Genomic DNA, 27,503 nt, shown 5'->3' on the forward strand with positions numbered 1-27,503 from the left:
AGGTATAGCCACCAAACCTGTGTGTTTGTGTGTGTGTGTGTGTGTGTGATGTCTTTGCCTTAATCAAAGTCTACATTACAGGAGGAATATGAGCAGTATACAGTAGTAGAGTTGAACGTGCAAAACGGCATCAAGACACAAAAATAGCTAAATATTTCACAAAGTTTCTCATTTTAAATTATAGTAATAATAACAAAAATAATAAGAAGATTAACTGATGGAAATTTATTTCTGACATCACATGGAAGGCACTGCATTACAGCATATTTTGCATAAAGGGCAACTTTTTTATTTTTATGAAAGGAACTGAAATTAAGGCAAATAAAAATTACAGTGACTTTTTTCTGACTTCCTATGCAATCTGCAATATCAAACTATCTTTACATCCACCACAGTACATAATCATTTCAATAATTGCATTATTATCAATATAATAAAATTCATGTAAAAAACAAAACAATTATTAAGGCATTACATTTGAAATCTTAACACTATGAATAAATAACAGTTTAACATGAAAAATCTGACAGAAATCCAGTAAATTGGTCATAGTTTTCCAAAACATTAAGCATGTTAGGAGAAATTATAATTAATTGTCCAGAGATATTCTTCCCAAATGACTGACCAAAAAAACGTAAGATACACATTTACATGTTTATAGGTTATTTAAACCTAAATACATTCCCTGGGTTAATGCCCTTGCGTTATCTGAAAAGGTAGAGCGATTTTTTCTCTCTCATTTAAGAATTCAAAATCAAAGCACCATATTTAATTTGAAGTCATTCTTGTCCAGCATTATCACAAACATCCTTTAAGACAGGTTATTTTTACTTGCTGTATATACAGTATATACTATAAATAGTGTATATGACTACACAGGATTTAACCTAAAAAGAGCCCAGTGCTATATAGTTCATATGAGTTTCTGAACTATTATTGCTATAAAAAACAATAGTTTTTTTCCTTTCCAGGGCTGTTTCCTGAGTACAGATTAACCATAGTACTAAACTAAATTGTACTGGCAGTGCAAGTTAGTTCACAACTAGACAAATCTATGACAGATGAAACTCATTTGCTCCCATTTTCCAGTTCACTCTGTGTACTGTATATAATATACAATGTTACTAATGCGTGCACAAATCTACAATTCATATTCTTGTTGCAAGATATTCTTTCAGATGTCCCATGCTCTTGTTGGATTATAATGCCATACTTCATAGTTTTTTGTCATGTCCTTTCTCTGAGGTTTTGTAATAAATAGGCGAATGTAACATATGGCACAGGAATAGTGGAACCGCACCCCCTGAAAAACACTGAAGTTATCCTTAAATCTGTGTTCAAGTCAATAAGGCAGACATCACTTTGAGTGAGGCAGTTTGATTGGTCACTCTTAAAGGTGCAGAGCTGATCGATGTAGCGCTCCAATGAGCTTCACTGCAACTCAGCTCTTTCCAGAAACTTCCCTTTGGAACCTAAAACACAATCATATAAAGTATTACTCTTTAATATATAGTTTTCACGTGACATCACACCCTTTAAGTAACACCCACCTAGTTTTTACTAGTAAGACCATGATATTAAAAGACCAGATTCAATATACACCTTATTACTGATGCATATATACAGGCACCCAGAATACAAACGCACTGTGCAGTTTCTCAAGTGTTTTCACATAGAAAACCATTATAAAGAACACGTTTAACCATTGAGCGCACCAGTCATGTGACTGAAAACTATGAGTTATTAATTATGACTATAAAAAAAATATTATTATTGCTAACAGTGTTTCTTTTCACAGTATAAAACTTCCTCCTGATGATTACCTGACGTTTTGGAAGTGGCCAGTAGGGGGCTTCAGATTGGATTTCCCTTTCTGCAACATGACTGGTGCCACTGGCAGGACATTCTTAGGCAGCGTCTGGATGAAACACAGCGAATATTTTATAATGTGCACTTGACATTCACATTTTTGCTCACCAGCCACTGTGGCTAGTGGTTTTCTAAAGTTACTAGCCACTCAGCATTTTCACTGGCCACAATTTTGACATCGATACCATGGGGAAAAACTGCCATATAGATATTTTTAATAGAATCTCATAATTTGATAGCAGGTATATTAGGCTGCCGTCACTTTAGGACCTGACGCATGGATCCATTATACCGTTATACATCCCACATATTATACATCAGCCCACTTTGTTACTTTCTCAACCTTTTACGTTCACAAAACATATCTGACTGTGTTTACATGAATACTCGCCAAGACTCGCCACATTTTGACATTATTTTGTGTGTATTTGACAGTTTAAATGCAATACGCAGCAAAGAAGAAATTCAAGCCCTGTAACATCAATTATATTCATTCATGTGTCAACTCGCTTTCGGGGAGCGGGGAGAGCGAGAAAGCGCAGCTGGTGTCGTGTCTATTCTGCGGAAAATGAGTATTGGAAGCTTTTCAGGTATTTTAGTATCGATATGTATCGAAAAATCACTATTTTTGACATTGCACTTACTGTTTATTATTTCAGATAAAAGTGGCTAGTAGGAGTGACTGCGTTACACGCCACTGCTGGAAATAATGTTAAGCCCTGGATTACACCTGCATTTGCTCAGGAGGACACATCACGAGAGGAAGACACTCACCTCTGCAGTCTGGGAGGGTTTGGTCATGGGACGGGGTGGAGGGGGTCGGTTGGGGGGTTGCGGTCTTCTTTTGGGAGGTACTGATGGAGACGGCTGGGATGGCTCTGAATGCTGTAGACTCTGCTTGTGTGGAGTGTAGGCTGGGACTGGAGGTGGTTTCTCAGTGGGCCGAATGATAGAATGTCTAGATCTCGATGGACCTGTAGGACTCGCCTGAGGACATGAAAAACTATTGTTCATATACATCTTCTGTCAAAATCAATTGCAAAAATCATCAGTTTCACTTATTTTCCACAATACTTTTTGCAAGTAATCAAGTCTGAGCCGTTTGTGTAGACGGTGCAGTCGATATTCTGTATTTCTACATCAGTTGCTAATAAATGAATGCCTGAAGAGACATAAGAGAGTTGCTGTCATCATGGAAAGAAGTTTTGAAATTCCACCAATGTCAATGAACATTTTTATTAAGGGTCAATGTTTAACTCCTGGAATTGATTTTTACACATTTAAGTATATTAAATGTTATTAATTTTCACTGTGTCCAAAATTACAGAAAAAAACGAATTGAAATCAAACTTGGCTGTTCAGACTGAAGTGCATTCCTAAAAATCTGATTTTAACTGGATTTAAAAACACACATGGATCAGTTCTATAGGATTGTTTGCATTATTATAGTATATATTAATATTTTGAATAAACTTTTATATTTTATGTTTTCAGTTTTCATTTCAGTTTGTGGTAATGTGCTTTTGTCATTTTTATTAGATTTTGTTTTATTATTATGTATATTTTTATTTTAGTTTTAGTAATTCAACTTAAACTTATTTCACTTGATTTCATTTTCATTTAAGTTTTTTAAGATGTTAATCTAATATTCATAATTTATTTCAGCTTTATTTCAATTAACAAAAACTATTTTCAATATTTTTACTTTTGGTTAACAATAATCTGGATGGGTTTAGGTTCCATGTGGTTTTTTGATGTCCAGACAACATTCAGCTAAACCCAGTGATGCACAGAACCGTGCTATTGGATGGACATGCTGCGAACACACGCTGACAACAAAACAACTTCACACCTGTTCATCAGCGTGAGGTTTCTTTGGCTGGAACACTGGGTTGGCGTGACCTGTCGTGTGACTTTTAGTCTCAGGGGTGTCTGGAACACTGACAATAAGAGAAATAACAACATTTTTAACACAAGAACAACCTAAATGATGAAGATCATTGTATGCGTTTGCATATAGCAGTTACTTGATGCATGTTTGAGTAGCAGGAAGGGCGGAGTCTTTGTTGGGGAGGAGCTTCTGTTTGCAACGCCACCAACAGACGCCAAGGATAACCAGTACCAGAAGAAAAAAAAGGATAAGGAGAACCAGTAGGGAAAGGCTGCCTGCACAAGATAAGACAAGAACATAAAATCAACAAAAGGACATATTTAAAACAGGACGTATCACAGATAACATTAGATGAAATATTCAGTTTATTAGGTGTCTGTTGACGTACTGTGCGCGATCACAGGCCCACTGTCCAAACTGCCTCCTGAACCCGTCATCTCACAAAATGGTGGTCCCCAACCCGGCTTACAATGACAGTTGTGGTTATTATTGCAAAGCTGCAGGGAAACACACAACAAAAAAACAAACATTTGTTCCATTGCTTAATTTTTTTTTCTCCAGTGAAAAACAATCTAAAGAAATAGATGATCTAAAAATGAAAACCTGAATTTTAATTCGGACATATTTCTTTAGTCACATACTGTCTTTCGGATGCAGCCATGGTCTTTAAACTAATTATTTAAACCCTACTCGCTATACAGATATTCATTCTGTATTGTAAAATAATACAATGCCTTATAAAGTCAGACATAATAGCGAATGCATTTAGTGGAAATGAAGTCACCACTGAAGTCTGCTGTAAGTTTAGCACATCCAAAAATAGTAAGGGATTTTTTCATTGACTGTTATCGAAAGTATATGGCCACTGCAGAGCTACTTCCTGTTTACATCATTTTGCAATCACTAGGTATCATTTTTTTACCTCATATGGTATCATAAATACTTTATGATACCATATGGGGTAAAAAAAATGTATACCTGATGATTACAAAATTATGTAAGCAGGAAGTAGCTCTGCAATGGCCATGCATGCATAAAGCTCAGCCAGCTCTCTGCAGAAATAAGCAATATGAACTTACCCCATGGCCATGACATTTGGCATTGCATTCATCTGCTTGCAGGAAGGACGCCTCGCGGCATTCCCCTTCGAAACAGATCTATTCAGATAGAAGTGAAATGAAGTGAAATGTGAATGTAAGAAGAGGTCCTCCTATACACTCAACGATATAAAGTGACTAAAAAACCTACCGCATTCTCCCCACATTTGGTCCCTGGCAGAACCAGGCCCGGGTCTAGGGTGTCATTCTGGTTGTGCTTATCTTGACCTTGCTGGTACACATGTGTCCCTCTGCACAGGACCTTCTGTTGACCAATATCGACATTGGTGTCTATGGCGACGGCGTTGTATTCTATTGGTTTGCTGGCAGTGCTTTGGCACTGAATCTTCCCACATTTAGCATTCCTAAACAGAGAACCAACAGCACGTATTTGGATGGCTCAAATGATGATTTCACACACCACTGGAATAATTTAAATTAATTTAAAATTATTATTTTTTTCGTGCTTTTCAAAGAAGTCTTGTATGCTCACTAGACTTGTAGTCAAGACCGCCTAAACCGAGACCAAGACACTACCAAGACCAGAGGGTATCGAGACCAAGACAAGACCAAGACCGAGACCAAGACAGACCAAGTCAAGACCAAGACCAAGTCGAGACCAAGACCGAGACCAAGTCGAGACCGGAGGGGAAAAAAACAGACTAGTGTTGAAGCTAAGCAATAACTTGTATGAATTCAAGAACAGCAGCATAGGGTTCAGCCGCAGTTTACATTCAATGCATATTAGATGGTATTACTTCAACTACACAGGCAGAACAATACAGAGACAGACCATGTCATGTGTGTGACTGTGAGCTCACTGTAAATGTTTTTGTAGACTGGGTGAGATCAACTATGTGTAGCAATTGCATGACGGCTGTTACTGCACTATTAGAGGATTGAGACTCCCTTAACTTTTGTGTACTGTTGAGGACTGACATGACTGGTACTGACTGGTTCATCTGACAAAACATCAAACACCTCCAACACCATCTTGCTCCTCCAACAACTGTCTAAAGAATGAGAAATATGTAACCAATTGAAATTATAATTAATGTGTAGATGAAAACGTATAACATCAAATTAAAGATACACAATTATAAACTTGGATTAGGCCTAATGTTTAGTCAACACAACGGAGATATGCAGATGATATTTAAAAGACCATTTATTTAGTCTAACACCAACAACACAACATACACACACACACACAGATATCAAAGACACAAATTCATCTAAGCAAATACCTGCCTATCTCTGCCGATTTCGGAGTCTGAGACTCCAAATGAACCCATTCTGCAACTTTTAAATACTTAATTACATTTTTAAAAACGAAATTATAGGCTTAAGTGCGGGATCCGAAAGTTGGTCGTTTTGTCGCTATGGTTACACACACACACAATACACACACACACACACACACACCGTTGGCGGTGCGCTCAAAGTCATCTGTCAGTTGTGTAGTTGTGCAGTTACCCAAAATGAATGACTCCTAAATGAAGTTAAAACCCATCATGTTACTGATATGTGTTTTTTAAACCAAGTGATCAAAGTGCTCATTGCCGCTGCGATCAGTGGCGCGGATAAAGTGTTTTCTCGTGTGGCTCGAGCACACGCCGCACTGTCAGCACTCGGACGCGCGCTTCAATCCGTTCCGTTGCGGATAATAATGTTGCATTATCGAACGTTGTGTCGTCGTGGATATTGTAGTATTGTATTGCTAAATCCCCCGACCACTATGTCGGTCTGAGACAGCGAGACCTAGACAAGACCGAGAGGTCCGAGACCAAGACAAGACCAAGACCAAAGACCGTCAAGACCGAGACCACGTAAAAGTGGTCTCGAGACCAAGACCGGTCTCGAGACATACATCACTAATGCTCACCAAGACTGCATTCTTTTGATAAAAAATACATTAAAAACTAGTAATATTGTGAAATATTATTACAAATTTAAAAGAACTATTTTCTAATATATTTTGATGACAAAAGCTGAATTTTCAGCATCATTACTCCAGTCTTCAGTGTCACATGATCCTCCAGAAATCATTCTAATATGCTGATTTAGACTTTTATGTCGAATTATTAATTTCTTTTTTAATGCAAATTATTTTCTTAATGTGTATCACGGTTTTCACAAATATGTTAAGCAGCAAAAACTTGAATAAATTACATTTTAAAATATACTACGATAGAAAACCTTTTTTGTAAAAAAAATTATTATTATTTGAGTAAATTAATCTCACCTTTCAGTGCATTTCCTGTATGCGCCCATGGGGTCTTTGCCACAGTTTCCATAGGAATCACCTGCTTTATTTACTTCAGTGAAGCAACGATCAGGAGCAAGACGAGCATCTAAGAAATAGAGACAGAAAATTTGCAGCTGAAACAGAACAGAATAGAATAGAAACATCTACTCATGTCACAAGTTACTGGTTGTGTGAATGCTAAACTCTCAGCTGGACTCGAATGATTTCTCTGATATCTGCAGCGAGCAGCAGATGGCATCACATTCGGAGACTGAGATCACAGCCAAGCACAGTATCTGTTCTACTGTAAACTACAGTACATTGCCAAGTGGATTTCCACTGGAAAATGTGATAGAAACATGGTAGAAAAAATAGCCAACATTACTCAAAAATACAGTAAAAACATTACTCCAGTCTTCAGTGTCACATGATCCTTCAGAAATCAATCTAATATGCTGATTTGCTGCTCAAGAATTCTTATTATTATCACAGTTGAAAATATTTTTGTGAAAACTGTGACTCACTGAATATTGGGTGCTTGGATTTATGGTGTTACATTTATATTGTGTTACTTTTAGCAGACAGACCTTTGCCCCAGAGAGAGATGCACTGCTGCTCCAGCGTCAGACACATGCCAGTGTAACAGTAGGCACTGCCACCCGCACAACTGTTGCCATCTATCAGGTAGAAGTTAGCAGGGCAGGACTCAGATTTCCCATCACAGTACTCAGGCAGGTCACAGGAGCCTGACGGTGGACGGCACATCACTCCTGGACTCTTCAGCTGGTCAAGAGTGGGATAGAACAAACTTGTATTCATTTAGTCACCTTTACTGACATAGCGCTTTATGAAATACAGATTGTTTCAAAGCAGTTTTACAGTGATTACAGAAAAACGATTTAATGATGCAAACAGAGTTCATTTCAGCTGTACAGCAGCTCTAAAATTGTTCAGCTGAAGTCAGTTCAGTGTTGATTCAGTTTCGTTGTAAAGATAATAAATTAATAAATTAGTTCATTTAAACTAAAGCCAGACACTTTCAACTGTGGACATTTGTGAGAAAAAATATCCTAAAATGCACATCTATGTTTTATTAATAGTATTATTTAAAATTAATAATCACTGAAAGCAAAACATTTAGCAGATATTTGAGTATAAAAGCTTTGGTGTATTAGTTGTCGAGGTGGATTAATAAAGGTAAAAATATATATATATTTAAAAATACTACTGTAAATTGCTTTTAATTTAAATTTAATAAAAAATATATATATTCATTTATTAAATTACACTTAAAAATAATGAATTTATTTAAACCTACCAATTAAAGGGTTGGTTCATCCAAAAATGAAAATTCGAAAAAATGATTTACTTATCCTCATGTCATTCCAAACCCATAAGACTTTCGTTCATCTTTGAAACACTAATGAAGATCTTTTTAACGAAATCTGAGAGATTTCTGTCCCTCCATTGACAGTCCATGCAACTACCACTTTGACGCTTCAAAAAGTTCATAAGGAGATGAATCCATATGAATTAAGCAGTTTAGTCCAAATCTTCTGAAGAGACTTGATCACTTTATATGATGAACAGATTGAATTTAGGCTTTATTCACATATAAACATTGATCAGCGAACATAAACAGAAGCTCAACCGAACCTGCTTGACGCACAAGAACAAACCTCATTGGTTCTTGCAGAAGCTCAAACATGCTGTGTAACACGAGAATGAACCTCACCGGCTTTTTCTGCGTCAAGCGAACATACTTGAGCTTCCGTTTGAATGTTTATATGTGAATAAAAGCCTAAATTCAATCTGTTCATCATATAGAGCAATCGAGTCTCTTCAGAAAATTTGGACTAAACTACTCAATTCATATGGATTCGTTTTATGATCTCTTTATGAACTTTTTGAAGCGTCAAAGTGGTAGTTGAGTAGCTGTCAATAGAGGAACAGAAAGCTCTCAGATTTCATTTAAAATATCTCACAGGTTTGGAAAGATATTAGGGGTGAGTAATGACAGAATTTTCATTTTTGGGTGAACTAACCCTTTAAAATCACCACTTTTTAAAAAAAATCCCATTTATTTATTTAAATTCAACACTTATTAATTAAATGAAACAGTTTTTCTGATGCCGCACCACAGGAAACAGGGTCGAGACAGAGAAAGCGTGAGATGAGTTTGGCAGGGATTCACCTTGCACTCATGACAGCAAACTCCGTGTGCACACTCGGCGTCAATCTTCAGCGTGCAGTTGTTGGCATTACAGCAGGGACTTGAGCACTCCTTTGTAGTAAAGGAAACAGAAACGGAAATGTAAGCGTGAAAGATGAACCAGGATAACAGCGTGGGAGAAAACGAGACAGAGGAAGCAATGAAACTCTCTCCTGACCTCCACTTCTCCACAATCACACTCTTCTCCTTCCTCCAGGTATCCGTTTCCACAGCGCTGGCCCCCGTACATGAGCCTGGTGTTGGGAGGGTTGAACAAACACTTCCCCCCACCGGAGCTCAGGTAGCGTTTCAGCTCCTTCTGATTGCAGGGGTTGAAGATACGAGGGAACGGAGCCCTACAGAACACGTTTGACTTTTATTTCATGTTGATTTTAAATGAAAATTCTGTCAGGTTTCATGCAGGTTTGTAATTATACAGTATTTTTTCTTTGGTTCTCACCCTGTGGCAGCAGCCATGATACAGCCTCCCTCCTCGGCCGGAGCACGACAGCAACCTTGACTGTCATGGCTCATCCCAAAGTTATGCCCCATCTCATGAGCCATGGTGGCAGCGATCCCCACAGCACTGTAAGAGTGGTCCTACAGAAAGAGGCAGACAAAACAAAAAGTGAGTCCAATAAAGGCAATAAAAACACAATGGAATAACAATGCAGGTGAATGTACCGAATTGACTCCACCAGACTGGTATTCAGAACACATGGCTTTAAGAGGTGCAAGACCAATGATGGTGCCATGAAACGACACTCCCCTACAAATACAAAAAAAACCTGTTTAAATACCAATAAAACTATGGCAGAATCAAATCAAACCAATGCAACCAAATGGCTAGATGAACAGATGTAGACTTAATGGGCCGTATCACACACCCGGTGCGATGCAGTGCCGCAAATGTTTTTTGCTCGTTTTCACGTCCTGCGCCACGTTGTTTAAACAGCAAATGCATTTGCGCCCATCTGTGCACCCATGGGAGTGCTGGTCTGAAAACCAGGTGTGTTCGGGCGCATTGATGGCACGTTGCTATTTTGAGGCAACTGAAATAGACTGCGCCATTGACCAACTGATACCTAGTCTAAAGTCAATGGTGCAATATTTTTTTTTGTTATTCGTTAGTAATATGCGCCTATAGGCGGGTCCACAACACACGTACACTTTGTCCCATTCTCGCTAGAGAAGCGTTCAGTTTTTCCGCTTGCAAATGGGAATGGGAGATGAGACTCTGATTGGTTTATTGCACGTCACGCCCAAAACACACCCATTACTCATTAAGAGAATAGGGACAACCCTTTTAGACCGTGTTCGCCAACCATTTTTCTACTAGCGAAAGTGTATACGGACACGCCCTAAGTGCACTTGCGCCGTGCGCTTTAGATCATGCGCTTAAATTGTTAAAATAGGGCCCATTTAAAGGGATATTTCATCCAAAAATGAATATTGTGTCATTAATTGGCGGGTTGGCGGGAGTTAAGGTCAAGCCCATAATTGCTACACTTGACAATAGACCATTTTTGACCACTGAAATGTGTTGCTCAGTTTCGGAACGTCAAGTGGGTGAGTGAATGATGACAGAATTTAAAAATGATCCTTTTAAATCCTTATCAGCGATCATTGTTATCTGCTCACGCGTTATTTAGGTGGGAGGAGCAACAGTGAGACTGACGTTACGAGCTGAGCGTTGTCATTGGGCAGCTGTGGCAGCTGTTTCCTCCTCCAGGCCAGAAACGCACTCAGGGTGCTGTAGGGGTTGTCGCTCACACTGATCTTGTCTTGATCGTTCCAGATCTCCAACCGGATCAGAGCCACACGGATGTTCAGTGTTTTATAATACTGGCAACATAAAGTCACATAATATATTAGTCCAGATGTGTGGTAAAAATGTGCGTTTAACGGTAGAATTCACAACAATCTCACCTTATCCACAAAGTTAGCTGCTTCAATCAGAGTCATTTTGGTCCTTTCAAGGTCCCGACCGTGATTCACAAACTGAAAAAGAGACACGATTAGGATGTATCTTTGATTTGGATGGCTGAAATGACCTTAGTGTCATGTAGGTGGTGATTAGAAATGCAGAGGACAGTCATGACAGGAAACGAGCCTTATCTGCAGAGGTACCGTGAAGTGAGTCTTCAAACAGACAAGACTCAAGACACTTTACAAGACACTTTTATCCAAAGAAACCACCTGGCACAAAATCTTGTTGATTTCTGTGATAATAAGAACGCGCTGCAAAAATATGCCTATAAAAACCAAGGACAGACTGTCTGAATCCTATAATCACAAAAATAAATACTGAGATTATTATTAGCGGTGTTTGCTAAAGAGCTGTTTGTTTTTTTTAAACACCTTGGCAAATGCATATCAACACTTTATGGTGGCAGCTTTTACATGGGAATGCACATATTCTTCCGAAAAAATTACAAATTCAGTTGCATTTATTGTTTAAAGATACATGACTATTCAAAAGTTTGTGTATTATACAGTAAACCTATTTATATTATCATAAATATTATAATTTTAAATAACTGTATTTTACTTGAATATATTTTAAAATGTAATTTGTGGTTGCAAAGCTCACATAATCCTTCAGAAATCATTTGAATGTGCTGATTTGCTACTCATAAATATTTCTTATTTTTATCAATGTTGATTTTTTGTTGTTGAAACTGTGATCCATTTTTCAAGAATCTTTGATGAACAGAAGGCTCAAAAGAACTGCATTTATTTGAAATATCTGAAATCTATTGGATTCTTTTGTAACGTTATAAATGTTAATAAAAGTATTAATCACTTTCCAAGGGAAAAAATCAGTAGTGTACATTTGTAAAGTATCTGTCAAAACTACATGGTGCAAAACACCAACTTCAGCAGTTTACTGAGTCTTGTCTCTTTTCAGCAGATACCTGAATTTAAGTGATTTTACCTCTGCATGGTCGGCCACCACCATCAGCTCCACGTATTTCATGCTACTGCTGACATCCCTTCTTTTCTGCAGGAAGAGATAGATAAGATATGACTAAGCATAGGCTAATTTGATATACTACAGAAGAGTTTATGAATATAAATGCTGTGAGACACTAATTGAGACATCCTGTGTCTTCAGTTAGGGACAGACACTCTATTCATGTATGCAAACGCAAAGAACAATGTGTCCTTAGTTTAGTACCACTTTAGTCAGCTCTTCACATTTATTTAAATAACAAGTTTTATTATCTGGTACTTTCCATGAATAGGGTACAAAATAGAGTCTGAACTCTGAAAAATAGCTATTTTATTTTCTTTCTTTTTCAACAAATTGTCAGTGAAAGGAGGTGAATAATCTTTAGGAAATGTTCACTGACAAGTTTAGGAGGTTGTACTATATTTTAATATGGGCTGTTTTATTTTACATTCATTTTAATAAGGTTTTGCAACACTTAGCCTATATCAAAATTGGGGTCTAAACACAGTTAAAAGCATGATTTTTTGCAAATTTCTAGCTAGAAACATTAAACAAATACAGAAAAAAAATTTACTTTAGGAAATACTTAATTTAAACCTTAAAAAGTCAAACATATTGCAAAATGTACTTCAAGGGCCAAATAAATGCCAATTTTGAAAGAAAATATATTTACATACATTAAAAATGTAAACAAACGGCCAAATAATATATATGGGAAAATATAAGTAGATAAAAACTCTCTGAAAAATATGTAAGCAAATATATTTCAAAATCCATTTTTGCTACCTTTCATGCTAGGTTCATTTTATGTTACATATAAGTTTCTCTAAAATACTTTGCACAACAAAAAACATAGGAAATATGCCTTCAATGCTTTAAAAAACACCATGGGCACCAAAATGTAATGTACCATATTCACACCAAGTGCTGTTGGAACTTTTTTGATGGTGAAGCAACAAAAAGTTAGACAATGAGCTTCTTTAAATAAACGTACACTGATCCGAGAGGATCTCTAGTTTGACTTTGGGTGAATTGTTCTTGCACAACAAAACCATGATCTCACCCTATTGGTCTGCTGAGGCTCTGCCATGACATCAATCAGCTCTTGAAGGCTTTCCGTGTGATTCCCGTCTCCATGGTGGTGTCCGCAGGTGCCCGCTGGCAGTTTCAGGCTCTGAGCATTGTAAACGGCATGTCCCTGAGAGTGTGTTTGGTTAGCTAGCGGTTCGATCATGTAGCTCACGCTGTTATTGACTGTTATCATGCCCCTGGGGATTGAGAAGACAACATGTCAATCACAAGAATCTTTAAACTTTAAATTTCAATGATCAGTTGGAAAATCAGAGTCATGGAAATTTAACCAGGCCTACAGGATGGAAACCTCTCAGATGGGTGTTGCACGGGAAGCAGCTTCACCACACAAAATGATCTTTATCCCGGATGGGAGGGGGGAGAAAAAAGGGAAGAAAACTGAATTGATAGCCAACTTGTGTTTATGCTGAACTGGTTTAAAGCAAAAACAGATTTCCTTGCTTCCTGGATATCCAAGTATTCTCCAAACACCAACCTAGTTACACACAAAACTTCACAGATGTACAGGGACGCCCAACTATCAATGAAAATGATTCCACTGCAGAAATGCACAACAATATGCAAGGCACAAAAAGAACCCAAACCAAATATTACGACGAACTAACAAATTTACAGTTACATGGCAATATTATGTGAATGTTAACTGTCTATGAATGGTGAAAGTTGCTACTTTCTGTAGGAACAGGCATCCTGCAAAGATAAAGAATACTCAAATAGTTCTTGAATGGCAACTAAAGACATGCAAACACATCTGTTATATGATACATAAAACTCTAGACAAAATGTTTTCATGGTGCTCATTTAGTGGAATTCATCTGGAAGGATGAATGAAGGAAGGATTCTATAAAATTCTCCCATCTCCAATCAAACCCAACTCACTCAAGCTGTGCTGGCTCATCGATCTTTTTGGATATCAGTCAATGTGTGTCTGTTCAGACAGGAAACGGAGTCTCTGAACGAACTGGAGCTCAGCAGGACTCTATACATCTACCCTCGGCCCACACAGAAACCCAGAGACCCGGCCACGCTGCTACAATGAACTCGCTGAACTCACTCCCTGGGCTAATAAACTGGAACTTCTGCGCAACAAAGACAAGTTCTCATGATGCAAAGTCATATCACTAAAGCTGAAGTTTCTAAGAGTCTGACAGAAAATGGAACTAAAAATGGTTTTGTGAAAGTCGCAATTACTAACCATAAAAGACAGTTTTGCATGATAATAATAACACTTTAAAATGTAAATTTGATGAACTAAAGAATAAAATGAAATATTTTTTAAGAAATCTGTTTTTGTTCAGATAAATATCATGAATTAATAAGACAATTAAGCAATAGCTCACAAGAGGCCATGGGTTATGATTTTACCTTGGTTTAAGGTGGAGAGTGTCATTTCAGAACCACTAGTGACACCAAAATGAATTGCAAAAATGTAAAAAACAAAAAAACCTTTTCAAACTCCCCACATCTTCCAATGATTGGAATTATAATAAAATAAGCCAAGTACTGTGCATTTACATGTGGCTCTTCCAATAACAATGTGTCTAGTTACAGTACAAGCATTACATTACAAGCCTCTAAATTAAAGATCCATTGAACATGCAAAATAAAAACACATAATTAAATAAATATATTTTTTCACACAATACACATGCAGATCTGCCGTGGTTCTTACCTGAATCCAGCACAGGTGCTGATGACGAGACTAGACCCCTGGATCCCCTTGACTGACCCATGATAATAACAGTGATCCTGAAACCAAGATAACATATTTATAACATTAGAAGAAATGAGGTTTTGAAGTACTATATACTATTTAAGTAATAATACTATAAATATATATACTATATATATAAATATATATATAGCATTGGAGGTTTCACACGTTTATATGCGTGGCCTCACTGGCCTGGTGGCCAATCTTCACTAATTTTACATTCCATCAGTAAGAGCAGCAATAGCACAGCTGTACATAAAATATTGCAATTCACACAACATAATATGAGTACAAAGAGGACAAATTGTAGGAGCGCGTCTCACTGGCTCATCTGTGACCAGGACAGAAAATCCCTGTGGTGTATCGAGAGCTATGTTATCCAGGGTAATGTCGGCATAACACCGGCACCAAGTAGGACAAACCACATCCAACAGGAGTGACTGTTGACGCAAGAGGAAGCTGTCTGAAAGGGATGTCTGGGTACTAACCCGAATTGTGTCAAAAAACATAAAACCACAGCTGCACAAATCACCGCAGAATTAAATGTGCACCTCGACTTTCCTGTTCCCACCAAAACTGTTTGTCAGGAGCTCCACGGGGTCAATATTCATGGTCGGGCTGCTATAGCCAAACCTTTGGTCACTCATGCCAAGGCCAAGTGTTAATTCCAATGGTGCAGCAGAGGAAATCTCGGGCTGTGGACAATGAAAAACAAGTATGTTCTCTAATGAGTCCACCTTCACTGTCTTTTCCACATCCGAGAGAGTTACGGTGTGGAGAAACCCCAAAGAAGCTTAACACCCCGACTGTTGCTGTCCAGAGTGAAGCACGGGGTCGATCACTGATGGTTTGGGCTTCAATATCATGGCATTCCCTAGGCCCACTACTTGGCTTGATGGGCACCGTCACTGCCACTACCAAACCATTCTGGTCATATAGTCACCAGATCTAAATATTTTTGAGCCACTTTGGGGTGTTTTGGAGGAGCGAGTCAGAAAATGTTTTCCTCCACTACCTGATCTAGCCACTGTGAGGAAAGAGGAATGGCTCAAAATCCCTCTGGCCACTGTGAAGGACTTGTATCTGTCATTCCCAAGATTAACTGATGCTGTATTGGCTGCAAAAAGTTGGCTCTACACTATGCTAATAAATTATTGTGGTCTAAAACCAGGTGTTTTAGTTTCATTGTGCAACCCCTGTATGTATATATGACAACATAGTTTATCATAAGATTACTATAACAATATGAACTATTCACATACTATTTAGAAGTGAATGATTCTGGAATGGCTCTTACACTCACCCTGTTGGAAGGCCTGGAAAACTGACGGTTTCCATTTGGATCATACCATATCTCCTGATATTCAGAGGAGAACAGCTCCCTTAGAGAAGAACACACAAAAAAGACAAAATAATTCAGCTATACATTTAATATGCACAGCTGGTAACCAGACAGTTTCTGTCACTTCCAAAAAGGAATAACATAAACACTTCAAACTTGTTTCCATTCCTTCTCTGGGGTCAAACATGAACCAGGATTTGGTACTTATCAGATGCAGGTTATTTGGAGAGAAGAAACCAAGAGGCCTTACTGGTTATATTGAGTATTTCAAAGGATTTCTGCGCAGAAAATGGCAGACAGTGTGAAGTCTCTTTCTCTTAATGACCTTGAGCTCATTAAAGATTCATCTAAAGTGGCTGAATGCTTTGAGAATCAGAGATCCACAGTAAGTGTGCTTACACAGTCTGTTTATTGTGTATACTCTTTCTCCTTAAAGGTTTAAACATGACCACTAAGTCCTAAATATTTAATTTCTCCCAAGTCTAACAAACAATTTGATGACTGCATCACACTGAAATCTTTTCTTAGCTACAGCGTAGCTATATACTATTAAGAAATAGTACTGTGTCATACAAAAAGAAAAGATTATGTTGATTTTCTTGAGTTATGTTTCCCCCACATCCTAATTAAAAAGGCACGACTACCCCTTCACAGACACCAGCAACAAATGTGTTCCTATTAGCATGATACTGGATATTGGATAACATGAAGTGGATACACTTTACTATTGTCCCATTAGTTATCATTAGTTAATGCATCAACTAAAGTTAACAAATAAAAAATTATAGTGCTACTACAGTATCATAAATATCATTACAGACACTTAAAAATGATTAATACTGTCTACAACCCATACATTCATATTCTGATTTATGGGTTTAACAAAGCAAAATACAAATACTTTCCTTCTCAGGAGAGTAAAAATGGTAAATGGTAAATGGACTGCATTTATATAGCGCTTTCACAGACCTATGGCCACCAAAGCGCTTTACATTGCCTCACATTCACCCATTCACTCACTCATTCATACACCGACGGCGGTGTCAGCCATGCAAGGCGCCATCCAGCTCATCGGTAGCAGCTGGGGTTAACCGGGGATTGAACCACCAACCTTTCGGTTTGTAGACAACCTACATGAACCACTGAGCCACTGCCACCCCTAAATTATATTTTGTATCACACTGACAAGTGCACTGTCATGTGTTGTCTGTGTTGTTTTGGTTCTTTCAGTTTAGTTTCATTACCTGTGTTTAGTTGTCATACTCATTTGTTAATTGATTAGCCTCACCTGTTCCTTGTTTTAATGCTCATTTTAGCTGCATTCACACCATGTCGCTTTGGATAAAAGTCTGCTAAATGATTAAATGTAAGTGTCGTAATTATGAGATTCCAACTTGTAAAGAGCGTTCTTCTCCTCGTAGAACTCATGACTTGTAATTTTCAGAGAGCTCCGACTTGTACCACGTGAGCGCTGTACAACATGACAGATTCATTTTTGCCATTGATAGTCTTGCCATAGAAATGCATAATTGGATGTGAGTGAGCAGCTCGGTGTTGTCATTTCACAATTAACGCAGCATTAGTCTGTGTATTTTACCCCCTGTTTGATTAAATTCTTTGTCTTTTCTCATTTTTGTTTGCTCTACTCCTGCAGGTTTAGAGTTTTTTGTTTTCATTTAATAACTATACTTCTTTGCAAATAGATCCACGCTTCAACTCTCCTTACCTGCAACCTGCAACCATGGCACGCACAAAGAAATTCGAAGTCATTATTTTCAAACGAGAATTTTCTAATTTCTGTCAGTGCGTATGTTCCAATAGTGTGTTTGCAACACCTTTTTTTTATCCTTTACATTAAAAAATAAAGTGATGCATTGTGAACACCAGTAAAATCATTTACCATTCAGTTAAAAACGGGAACTGAAACAGTCTGTTACCACTGAAAATATTTTTGATCTGACAATTTGACTTGCTCTATCTATATCTAACCACATAGATGGTCTCATTCTTCCTCTTCTTCTCTTTTCACACACACACACACACACACACACACACACACACACACACACACACACACACACACACACACACACACATAAATCTAAAGTGTCTGTCTCTCTTTGTTTACATTAGTGGGCCCAACAACACTTGCTCTGGACACAGTCCAGACCTACTGGGCTGCGACCTCCATCACCCCCCCACGCAGGAACACCCACTAGACTGCACAAGTCTGTACTGGCCCTGCAGGACCCTGGATCTCTGCCAGGGAGTAAAAGTGTCATGGACGCGAGTGCAAAGAGCCCCTCAGAGACATACCGGTCATACGGGCATTCTGATATATGTAGCCTTTAAAATAAATACACGCTACAAGTATAAATACTAGCACACAGGGTCCTTTAAGGTCATATGAACATATTTAGTAGCATCAACATACATTTTAACAGTTTAAATCCCATTTCCACTCTTTTAAACAGGTAAAGACTATTATAGACACAACATTTACTGGAGGCACACTCAGTTTTTGATAGACAAATGATGAAGGTGCACAATATGCCATGTCAGAACTTTTCATCTCACAGTGAACACCCGCAAGGCCATTTCTCTTCAAGATACAGTCCAAGAGGGTGGAAAAGCACTCAGGACAGAATTAGGGGCTGTAGGATAGGGGGTTCTTGAGTGTATCTGACACCCTCTCAAACAATGCATGCCTGTTGATCCAATCTGCCGAGTAGTCAGAGGGAACTAAAACAAGGCCCGCACTTAATCTGCCACACTGCCGCCCAATGACCCAAAATGTGTTGCTATATTAAACCCAGCCACAAACAGCCACTGGGCCAACCAGAAGACTCATACATTAACAATAAACTGACTCTGGCTGTGCATGACGCTATAGTGCCTTAGGCTCTGGAAAAATTGAGTGAGTGAGACAGAAATAGGTAATATTTTACAGAAAATAAAATTCTGACAGAAAGAAGGATGTTGCACATACTAGGTGGGCGATTAACAGAAATTTTAAGTGGCGTCTTGGCCACAAACACTACAGGAAATTACAAACACTTACGGAAAGACACCTATAAAACAAAAGCTGGCAAAAATAGACCATGATTAACTGTGGTCCAAACTAGCTAACTAACTATACAAGGAGTCAGTGAATAATGTTTCTCCTAACTTGCCAATGGTCGTGAACGCTCATTAATATTTCTTACCCAAAATGATATTGCATTTCACTTTATCTTTAACAAAAATATATTCTTTGTCCCTATGAAAATGGGATTATTTAACATATTGTTTTTATGCTGTGAAATATTTACTGATTTTTATAAAGCAACCATTATAATAACGTTTATAATGTCAGTAATATTTCAAGATGAACACTTACTGGACTAAAGCAACTTAGGCTTGCTTGATTATTCATCATTATTAAAAAATAATTTTAAGTATCGATACATCAGGCTTTTGAGGAATGTTTATTCTGTACATCTCTCAATCATTGAAATGCACTGCATAGGAAATGCACTTTGATTATAAAACAAAGCATTTAAATTTCATCTTACTCAGACATATTATTGGAAGATATAGAGCAACAACTTATATTTATGTGCATGAAAGTAGTCTGCTATACTTTTATAAGAATCTCATCGAAATTAAGAATGACTTTTTGGCCATATAAGCAACTGCATAAAATTGTTGATAAGTTTGAGACTCTGAATAAAAGTGAAATGTTTTTTCCTCCTCAACTATGAGCGACATATTCTCCTATATCCTACTAGTCATAAAAGCCTGATGTATCAAATATGATACTCACCAAAGGTTTTTGGGCTATTATTTCATATGTCAGGCTTTACAGGGTTAAATCCTAGGCTCAGAATAATAAAAGCCCTTAGAAAAAATATAGTGTTCTGGAAAAGCAACGTGGCAAACTTTTAGTGAAAATTGATTGAAACACGATTGTATGAAATTTAACATTTTGTTCCCTAACTTCACATTTATAATGTTAATAAATAATCTTTCTTTCTCTTTCCCTCTGTATAATAAGGGAAAATAATTGTATAAATTACCCCACAAAGATGCAAAATACCCACACAGAGCACTAAAAGCTTTGGCAAGAGGCCCGACAGATGCAGTGATGAAGAGCTGTGTGTGTGAGACACGGCTGTCTGGCAGCAGCAGAAACAAAGAGCTCATTTCAGTACAGAAGAGCTGCGTCTCAAGGGTCAGCGGGCCGCATTTTCTCATATCAAATGACATCACTATAGATGGAGGAGGGAGAGAGAAGGATGAAATAAGGACATCACGAACAGAAAAGAGAGGAGACAGGCCGGAGGGGAGGATGATGTAATTGGCCTCGGCCATTGCCGTAATGGAGGAGCATTTATTGCTCTGTTTCAGAGCGTATCAGAGCCTAAAAGCCTGTCTGAACGCTCTGCCCTCTAACTGACAGCCCGTCAGCCTCCCAGAGGGGTAATTTGAAAGTCAAACAAGCCAATGCATGTATAAGAAAATAAACAAAAGCAACAGAATCCAGAAGGCACACATTAGCACATAAAATCAACATTGACCCTATTTACTTGGCCTACTGTATAATATTTGATACTCAAATTTCTAAGGCCTCTAAATTATCAACATGATCAAAATTTTGCTGAAAAAATACTGTTGCACACAATCTAATACATGCCTTCATGCCTTTTTTTCTTTTTTTTAATAGATTTAGACACACCTGACACTGACAGACCTCATTGATATTTGTATTATAAGCTATCAGAATTTCTTCTTACTTTTCAACTATATAAATATTACATCTTCACCAAATTGCATATTTTTACTCAGTTTGGGCCTCTGATAAAACCTAAGATGTTTTTTCCCCTTCTCGAGTATGAGCTCCATATTCTGATATATATCTGATATATATGAGCAACAAAAGCCTGATGTATCAAAAATAATACTCATCAACAACAACAACAACAAATTTGTCTAAAGGTTCAATACTGTTTTTCTGACTATTATTTCATATGTCAGGTTTTACAGGGTTAATGCACATTCCCGGACTTGTTTCACCGGTGCACAATTGTTTGTCTTTCTAATATTTCATCAAAATAAACCAAACTGCCAATCACCTGAGTCAAATTTTTTACCTAACACCCACTTTTTATGATCCAATTAACTCCAGATGGATAAAATCAAGTCCTGCTCTAAATCATTTCCATTTCATTCAAAAATATGTCACATTACAGAAGTAAAATGGTTGTGAATGACATTTCATGTTGACTTCAAATTAATCACCACTAGTAACCTATAATCCCCTGGTTATGTATCATTCTGATGACACAAGCCAACATTGTGACTGAAAATATTAGGGAGGACATGGCGTCAGACTCAGACCATAGACTAATGTTTCCTCTGAGATCTGTTAGCACTCCGGAGAGAGAAAACGGACAGAAATACAGGAGGGATAGAGTAAAAGAAGCTTCACCGACAGGTCAGCAGACATAGTCTTGAGTCTGTCAAGAATCATGCTTATGCATATGAGTGCATGAATGAGGAATCAGTTGGGTTGTGGGGTTCCCTGCTACTTCAGAAAACCCTAAATGATATCTCCCCAAACAGTCCCCTGACACTCGAGTCACAAAACCCCAGTCTCAACAACGTCAGAAGACCTGAATCAGCAGTGCCCTGCCTGGATCTTAATCCCATTCCCCTCCTCTGGGTCCATTAGGGCAAACATTCATTAGGATAAAAGCCAGGAGTCTACGGCAACACACACACACAAGCTTTCTCCTTCAGACTGTGATGGATCTATCCTGGAAGACGGCCACTGACTACAGATGCCTAGAGACTCACAGCTGCTTTTTGAAATTCTATGCATGAGCGCTTTTTAAACAGGGAGAAGGAGAAGTACAACTAAACAAGAACGAGAAAAGCAGAAAATCACTGACAGCCAGCTATTCCCCTGAAATCAAACATACTACAGCTACAAAATCCTTAATAAGCCAAGAAACTCGTTAAGAGACCATTATATACACTCTCAGAAAAAAAGGTAGAAAAAGAAGCTGTCACTGGGGAGGTACCTTTTCACACTTTTGTTCCTTTTAGGTATACCAATAAGTACACTTTAGGTACTAATATGTACCTCTTGAAAAGGTAACGCCCAGTTTTTTCTGGCAGTGTATCAGCATTAGTAATTTAATAATAATAATTATAAGAAGTTATAACCTACATTATGGAGCATGTTTCAAGATTGTGGCTAAACGTGCTTTACAAACAAGTGAAAATTGAATTCTGTGTGATTTCTAGGATGTTCAACTTCTGGCTGGCTTAAACTAAAATGAAAACTAAAAATATAAAAACAAAAGCAAATTCAAAATATTAATAAATACTATAACAGTAAATCATTTTAAAACACTGGTTGTTTGTGTTATTGGTCTTTCTATGACATTCTGGTCTTTATGCAAGTACATTTGTTTTTAATAATACTTCTGAATTTAACGTGTTATTTGTAAAATACAGATATGATGATGAGTAATATAATATGCACATAAACATAAAAAAGTAAATAACTGGCTTTAACTGTTAAGATTCATCACTTCAACGTGTAAAAGATTATAAATGACTGCGCAGTGGCAGTTTGATGTGAGACAAGTGGAAATTTCTGGCAAAATTTTCCTATAGTCAAAATCATCTGTCAAGAAACCTAATTAGCATGGACTGTTTTTCCCACTGGGTGACCCATGGGGTTTAGACGGAGGTTAAAAGTGTAAAGAGAGGGAGAAATAACATGAGAAAGACAGAAAAATAATTAATGACTACACTTGACCTCAATTAGTATTAACCCGAGCCTTTGAACTGAGATGGATATCTTTGAAACCATTTTCCTTGCTTTTATCTTGTCCCACAAATACTGAAATTATCCACAGGAGACAATTAAACCCAGCTTGTATTAATATTCATTGCTCAGACATGAATGCAGGGTCAGCTATACCTCCCTCATCCCTGCATTCATGTCAATGCAATGAATTCATTTTACAACAGCCTTAATCGATAAACAGTCCACATGAAAGAAAATCATGCTCAAACCCCAGACATACAAAAATTGTGCTGTCGAGACACTGGGACCACAAAAAGAGAAATCTCATTTCAGTGCTACTTAAATACTGAATATACTCTTAAAAAGAAAGGTTTCAAAAGGGGGTTCTTGGAGTGATGCAATAGAATAACCATTTTTGGTTCCCCAAAGAAGCACTTTTTCTTAGTGTGAAGAATATTTTTTATAATTTAAAAACATTTTTCCACTATAAATAACCTTTTGTGCAGTGTAAAGTTTCCATGGATGTAAAGGTTCTTCATAGAACCATCAATGCCAATAAAGGACCTTTATTTTTAAGAGTGGTGGCTAACCTTTTCTTTACATATGCATGCATTTCAATGCTGAATTTCCAGTTAATTCTATATTTCCGAAGTACTATATACTAAATATAGAAGTACTATAATTACTATAGTACCTCCCACCCACACAACAGAACTGATCAAATATTACTTTGTATGGTCATCAACTATCAATACTACTGTTATTGGTCAGTCACCATGACTTCTGTTAGTTTGACATTACATCAGATTGAAATCCAGAAACAAAGTGTTTCTCTGAATTAGGATGTTGCTCAATATTATTTTTTGTGAAAATGACAACATTCTTGGGAAATATAAACCACACACTTCCCTAAAACAAACTGACACAGTGCTTGAGAAACGGTGCTGATTGTTTTCACACTAAAGGCTAGATCATAGTGACAAATGACCAGCAGGGTGCCATTCCCTAGAGTTATCTCTGTCAGACACCATGGAGTGGTGCTCTGGATGGATCCTCAGTTGGCAGCCTATGGCTATTCCATCTGCTCTGATTTCCTGATAGGACCTTCACTAATGTGACACCACTTAGACCAGTGTAGGGTTGCACCAGCCATTCGTAAGTTCTTAAAGGGTAAGTTCACCCAAAAATGTAAATTATCTTATAATTTACTCAACCTTAAGCCATCCTATGTGTATATGACTTTCACCTTTCATCCAAACACAATCAGAGTTATATTAAAAAATATCCTGGCTCTCAAGAACCAAAAAAGTGCATCCATCCATCATAAAAGTAACCCATACGGCTCCAATAAGTTAATAAAGATCTTCTGAAGCAAAGCGATGGGTGAGTAAATTATGGGATAATTAAATTTTTTATTGAACTAATCCTTTAAATTGGATTGTAAAGTCCACACTAGAGGCTTAGTAACCACTAGCTAGTTTGTAACTAACTCTGTACTTTATTCAGTTGCACCATTTGTTCTCTTTGTTCATATGATGTTAACACTCAATGATCCAATAGCAGCCTTCGAATAGGTGAGTGGAAGTTGTGTTGAGATGCCGGGAATTTCAGTTAACACTCGGTTAAAAATAACGGTTCTTTATTTGGCATTGATGGCTCTTTAGATTATTAAAATGCTCTTCACTGGAAAGCAATGGTCTTCTTTTAAGACCAGTTCACCAAAAGGTTCTTCTATGGTATGACTGCGAAAACCCGTTTATTTTTAAGAGCACACAGCTGGTGTAACCGGCTCCAGGAGGATTGTGCCGGTTGCACTCTGGCTTTTCCTGAGGCATCCAAAACAATCCTTGCCACAGAACAGCAAAGCAGGATGTCTTTTAAAGTCCTGTCACTAGCCACTTAATGCCAATGATACAGCTCAGAAATAATCAACCTGGTTTATTCGGTTGTCAACCTGTTATCATGTGCACTTATCCCCTAATGGCAATGCACTCCAGGGGCAGAAACTAAACCATGTGACACGCTCAGCTTCCTGTGTCCTGGAGCATGAGTATCAAATGTCATTCCCATATGGTTTAATGCTCGTGCGGTGCAAACGCTCTCCATCAACAGATGTACATATGCTTGTGCCAAAATGAAAAGGGAAACCACATAGATGTGTATTTTTGGTGCAGCGCTATAAACAGCATTTCATATATAACGAAACCTCCAGTTGTTAGGTGATATATGGCTACAGTAAAGCTGGACTGCAGGGGATGAAACTGAATGGAGATGGTTATTTATAAGACTACATGCACAAACTCACTCATTTCTCTGGAGTTGTAGAATCAGATCTTCTCCTCCCACAGTTATCTTGACCTCTGCCTCAGACGGATGCTGGGAAGGGAAATCAATCAGGTTATCTAGAATTACCCAATAATTTCCATTATGCAAAATTGGTGATTGGTGATATGCAAAATACTTAGTTAAAAAGATTATGAATTAGGCAAGTGGTATTATACATACAGTGGGGGCCAAAAATCTGGCTTCCATATAAAATCAAGATTCTCTTTCAATCTCAAATCATTCTTGATAACATGATCACAGGATTTTACAAAAAGCTATGGAGTTCATGTAGCAGTGCTGGGCAATATAGCAAAGACTTAAAAAAAGAAAATCAGTTCAACTTTTCACTGGAATATTACTTTATTGGATTAGAAAAGCAAAATGGTATTATAGGTTTGCTCCCAATATGAACAAGCCATTTGATGACAAATTAAGTTTGCAATGTGGAGTTTAAGAATATAAGCACAATTAACCTATTGGAGCAATAGCCTAGCCTACTACTATTCTCAAAACTGCATTTGCATTCGACATTACCTTAGTGGCCACATGAGATCTTCTGTATCTGGTTGGGCTGATCCACTCTGGATAAGTGATAAAGTGCTGCAGGTTGTCATGGATGCGATATGAGTCTCCATGCCAACGTTCATCTAATAGTACAATAAATCAATCACGTGATCAATAAATAATCAATTAGACACAATTTCCAGCGAACGAGTTCAAGCGCGCAGCATCTTCAATTCCACTGCTTAGAATCAAAGCAACACAATAACGGTATACTTTTATTGTGACTATAATATAATAAGACTCACCCGTCTGTATGTCGTCGCCATGTGCAGTGCATCTTAAAGAGAGATGTAAACATAAAAAACATAACAATAAAAACAAACGGAACTGCACTGCGCCCGCGACCATGCAGCGATTCAAATACACGCCCTGAAGCATCATACATTAAATTGAATGTAAAAATGCACGAAATAAACGAGCCGTGCAGAAGGAATTATTATCGATTATGAATAGCATTCATGATGAACAGCACCGGTATGTGTGACTGTAGAGTCCGACAGAGGCTTTGAGGACTGGAGCGCATCTTTACAGCCTTTATCACCCTGGTCCAAGCACCTCCCCCCTTACAGTGTGCCTCAATCATTCATAAAAACATATCTATCTATCTATCTATCTATCTATCTATCTATCTATCTATCTATCTATCTATCTATCTATCTATCCATCCATCCATCCATCCATCCATCCATCCATCCATCCATCCATATTCGATTAATTAGAAATTTGTTTAAAAATAAATTACCAGAACTAGTAGAAGTCACGTTAAACAGAAATAATATAAAAAAATATTTCAAGTACAAAATCTTGCATGCTTAATGAGCAATAATACTGACCTTTGCTAAAATAATAGTGGTAGAAAAAAGTCTTCGAAGGCATTTACAGTTGTTAGTGATGGAGTACATTCACTGTTATAATTTAAGCACGAAAACGAGGTCAGGGATACCATATTACACACTACACGCAACATTGTGTCACTGTGTGTAATAATATACACCTTGGCTCTAAAACAAGTGTAGCACCGAGAGTAGTGCAGAGGGAAGATTTGGTTTCACGATCAGCCCACAATAATTCTGTCACTACACATAATAGCATCCGACATCAAAGTACAGGAAAGACCAGCACACACACACCATCCTATGGGATGTTCAGATGTGTCGAAACTTTGATATTCATATTTGTTAAAGGAATATCTTGATCTCAGTACAGCTTATTCGCCAGCATTTGTGGCATATTATTGATTATCATAAAAAATGATTTCCACTCGTTCCTATTTATTTTATTATTTTCAATATGGGTTACAGTAAAGCACTTACAATTGATGTTAAAGGCACAATATGTATCTTTTTTGCTTTAAAAATAGCAAAAATCAATATATCTAAGTTATTTTTTTT

At 37.6% G+C, this 27,503-nt stretch overlaps 1 protein-coding gene across 1 annotated transcript; it reads right to left on the minus strand.

Moving 5' to 3' along the window:
- Window positions 1–206: 206 nt before the first annotated feature.
- On the minus strand, window positions 207–26,632 carry adam19b (ADAM metallopeptidase domain 19b). Its single transcript, XM_084132515.1, has 23 exons — window positions 26,358–26,632; window positions 26,083–26,195; window positions 25,529–25,599; window positions 16,383–16,461; window positions 15,038–15,114; window positions 13,337–13,541; window positions 12,256–12,321; window positions 11,247–11,318; window positions 10,996–11,162; window positions 10,002–10,086; window positions 9,778–9,917; window positions 9,496–9,673; window positions 9,300–9,389; window positions 7,693–7,888; window positions 7,103–7,211; window positions 5,009–5,222; window positions 4,840–4,917; window positions 4,149–4,257; window positions 3,897–4,035; window positions 3,722–3,809; window positions 2,644–2,856; window positions 1,824–1,918; window positions 207–1,472 (listed from the first exon to the last, which is right to left on the minus strand). Exons 1-23 carry the CDS (start codon window positions 26,491–26,493, stop codon window positions 1,442–1,444), a joined length of 2,751 nt encoding a protein of 916 aa, XP_083988641.1. The 5' UTR covers window positions 26,494–26,632; the 3' UTR covers window positions 207–1,441.
- Between the last annotated feature and the right edge of the window lie 871 nt (window positions 26,633–27,503).

This window comes from Abramis brama (assembly GCF_963993115.1).
Source record: "Abramis brama genome assembly, chromosome: 13".
Lineage (NCBI taxonomy): Eukaryota > Metazoa > Chordata > Actinopteri > Cypriniformes > Leuciscidae > Abramis > Abramis brama.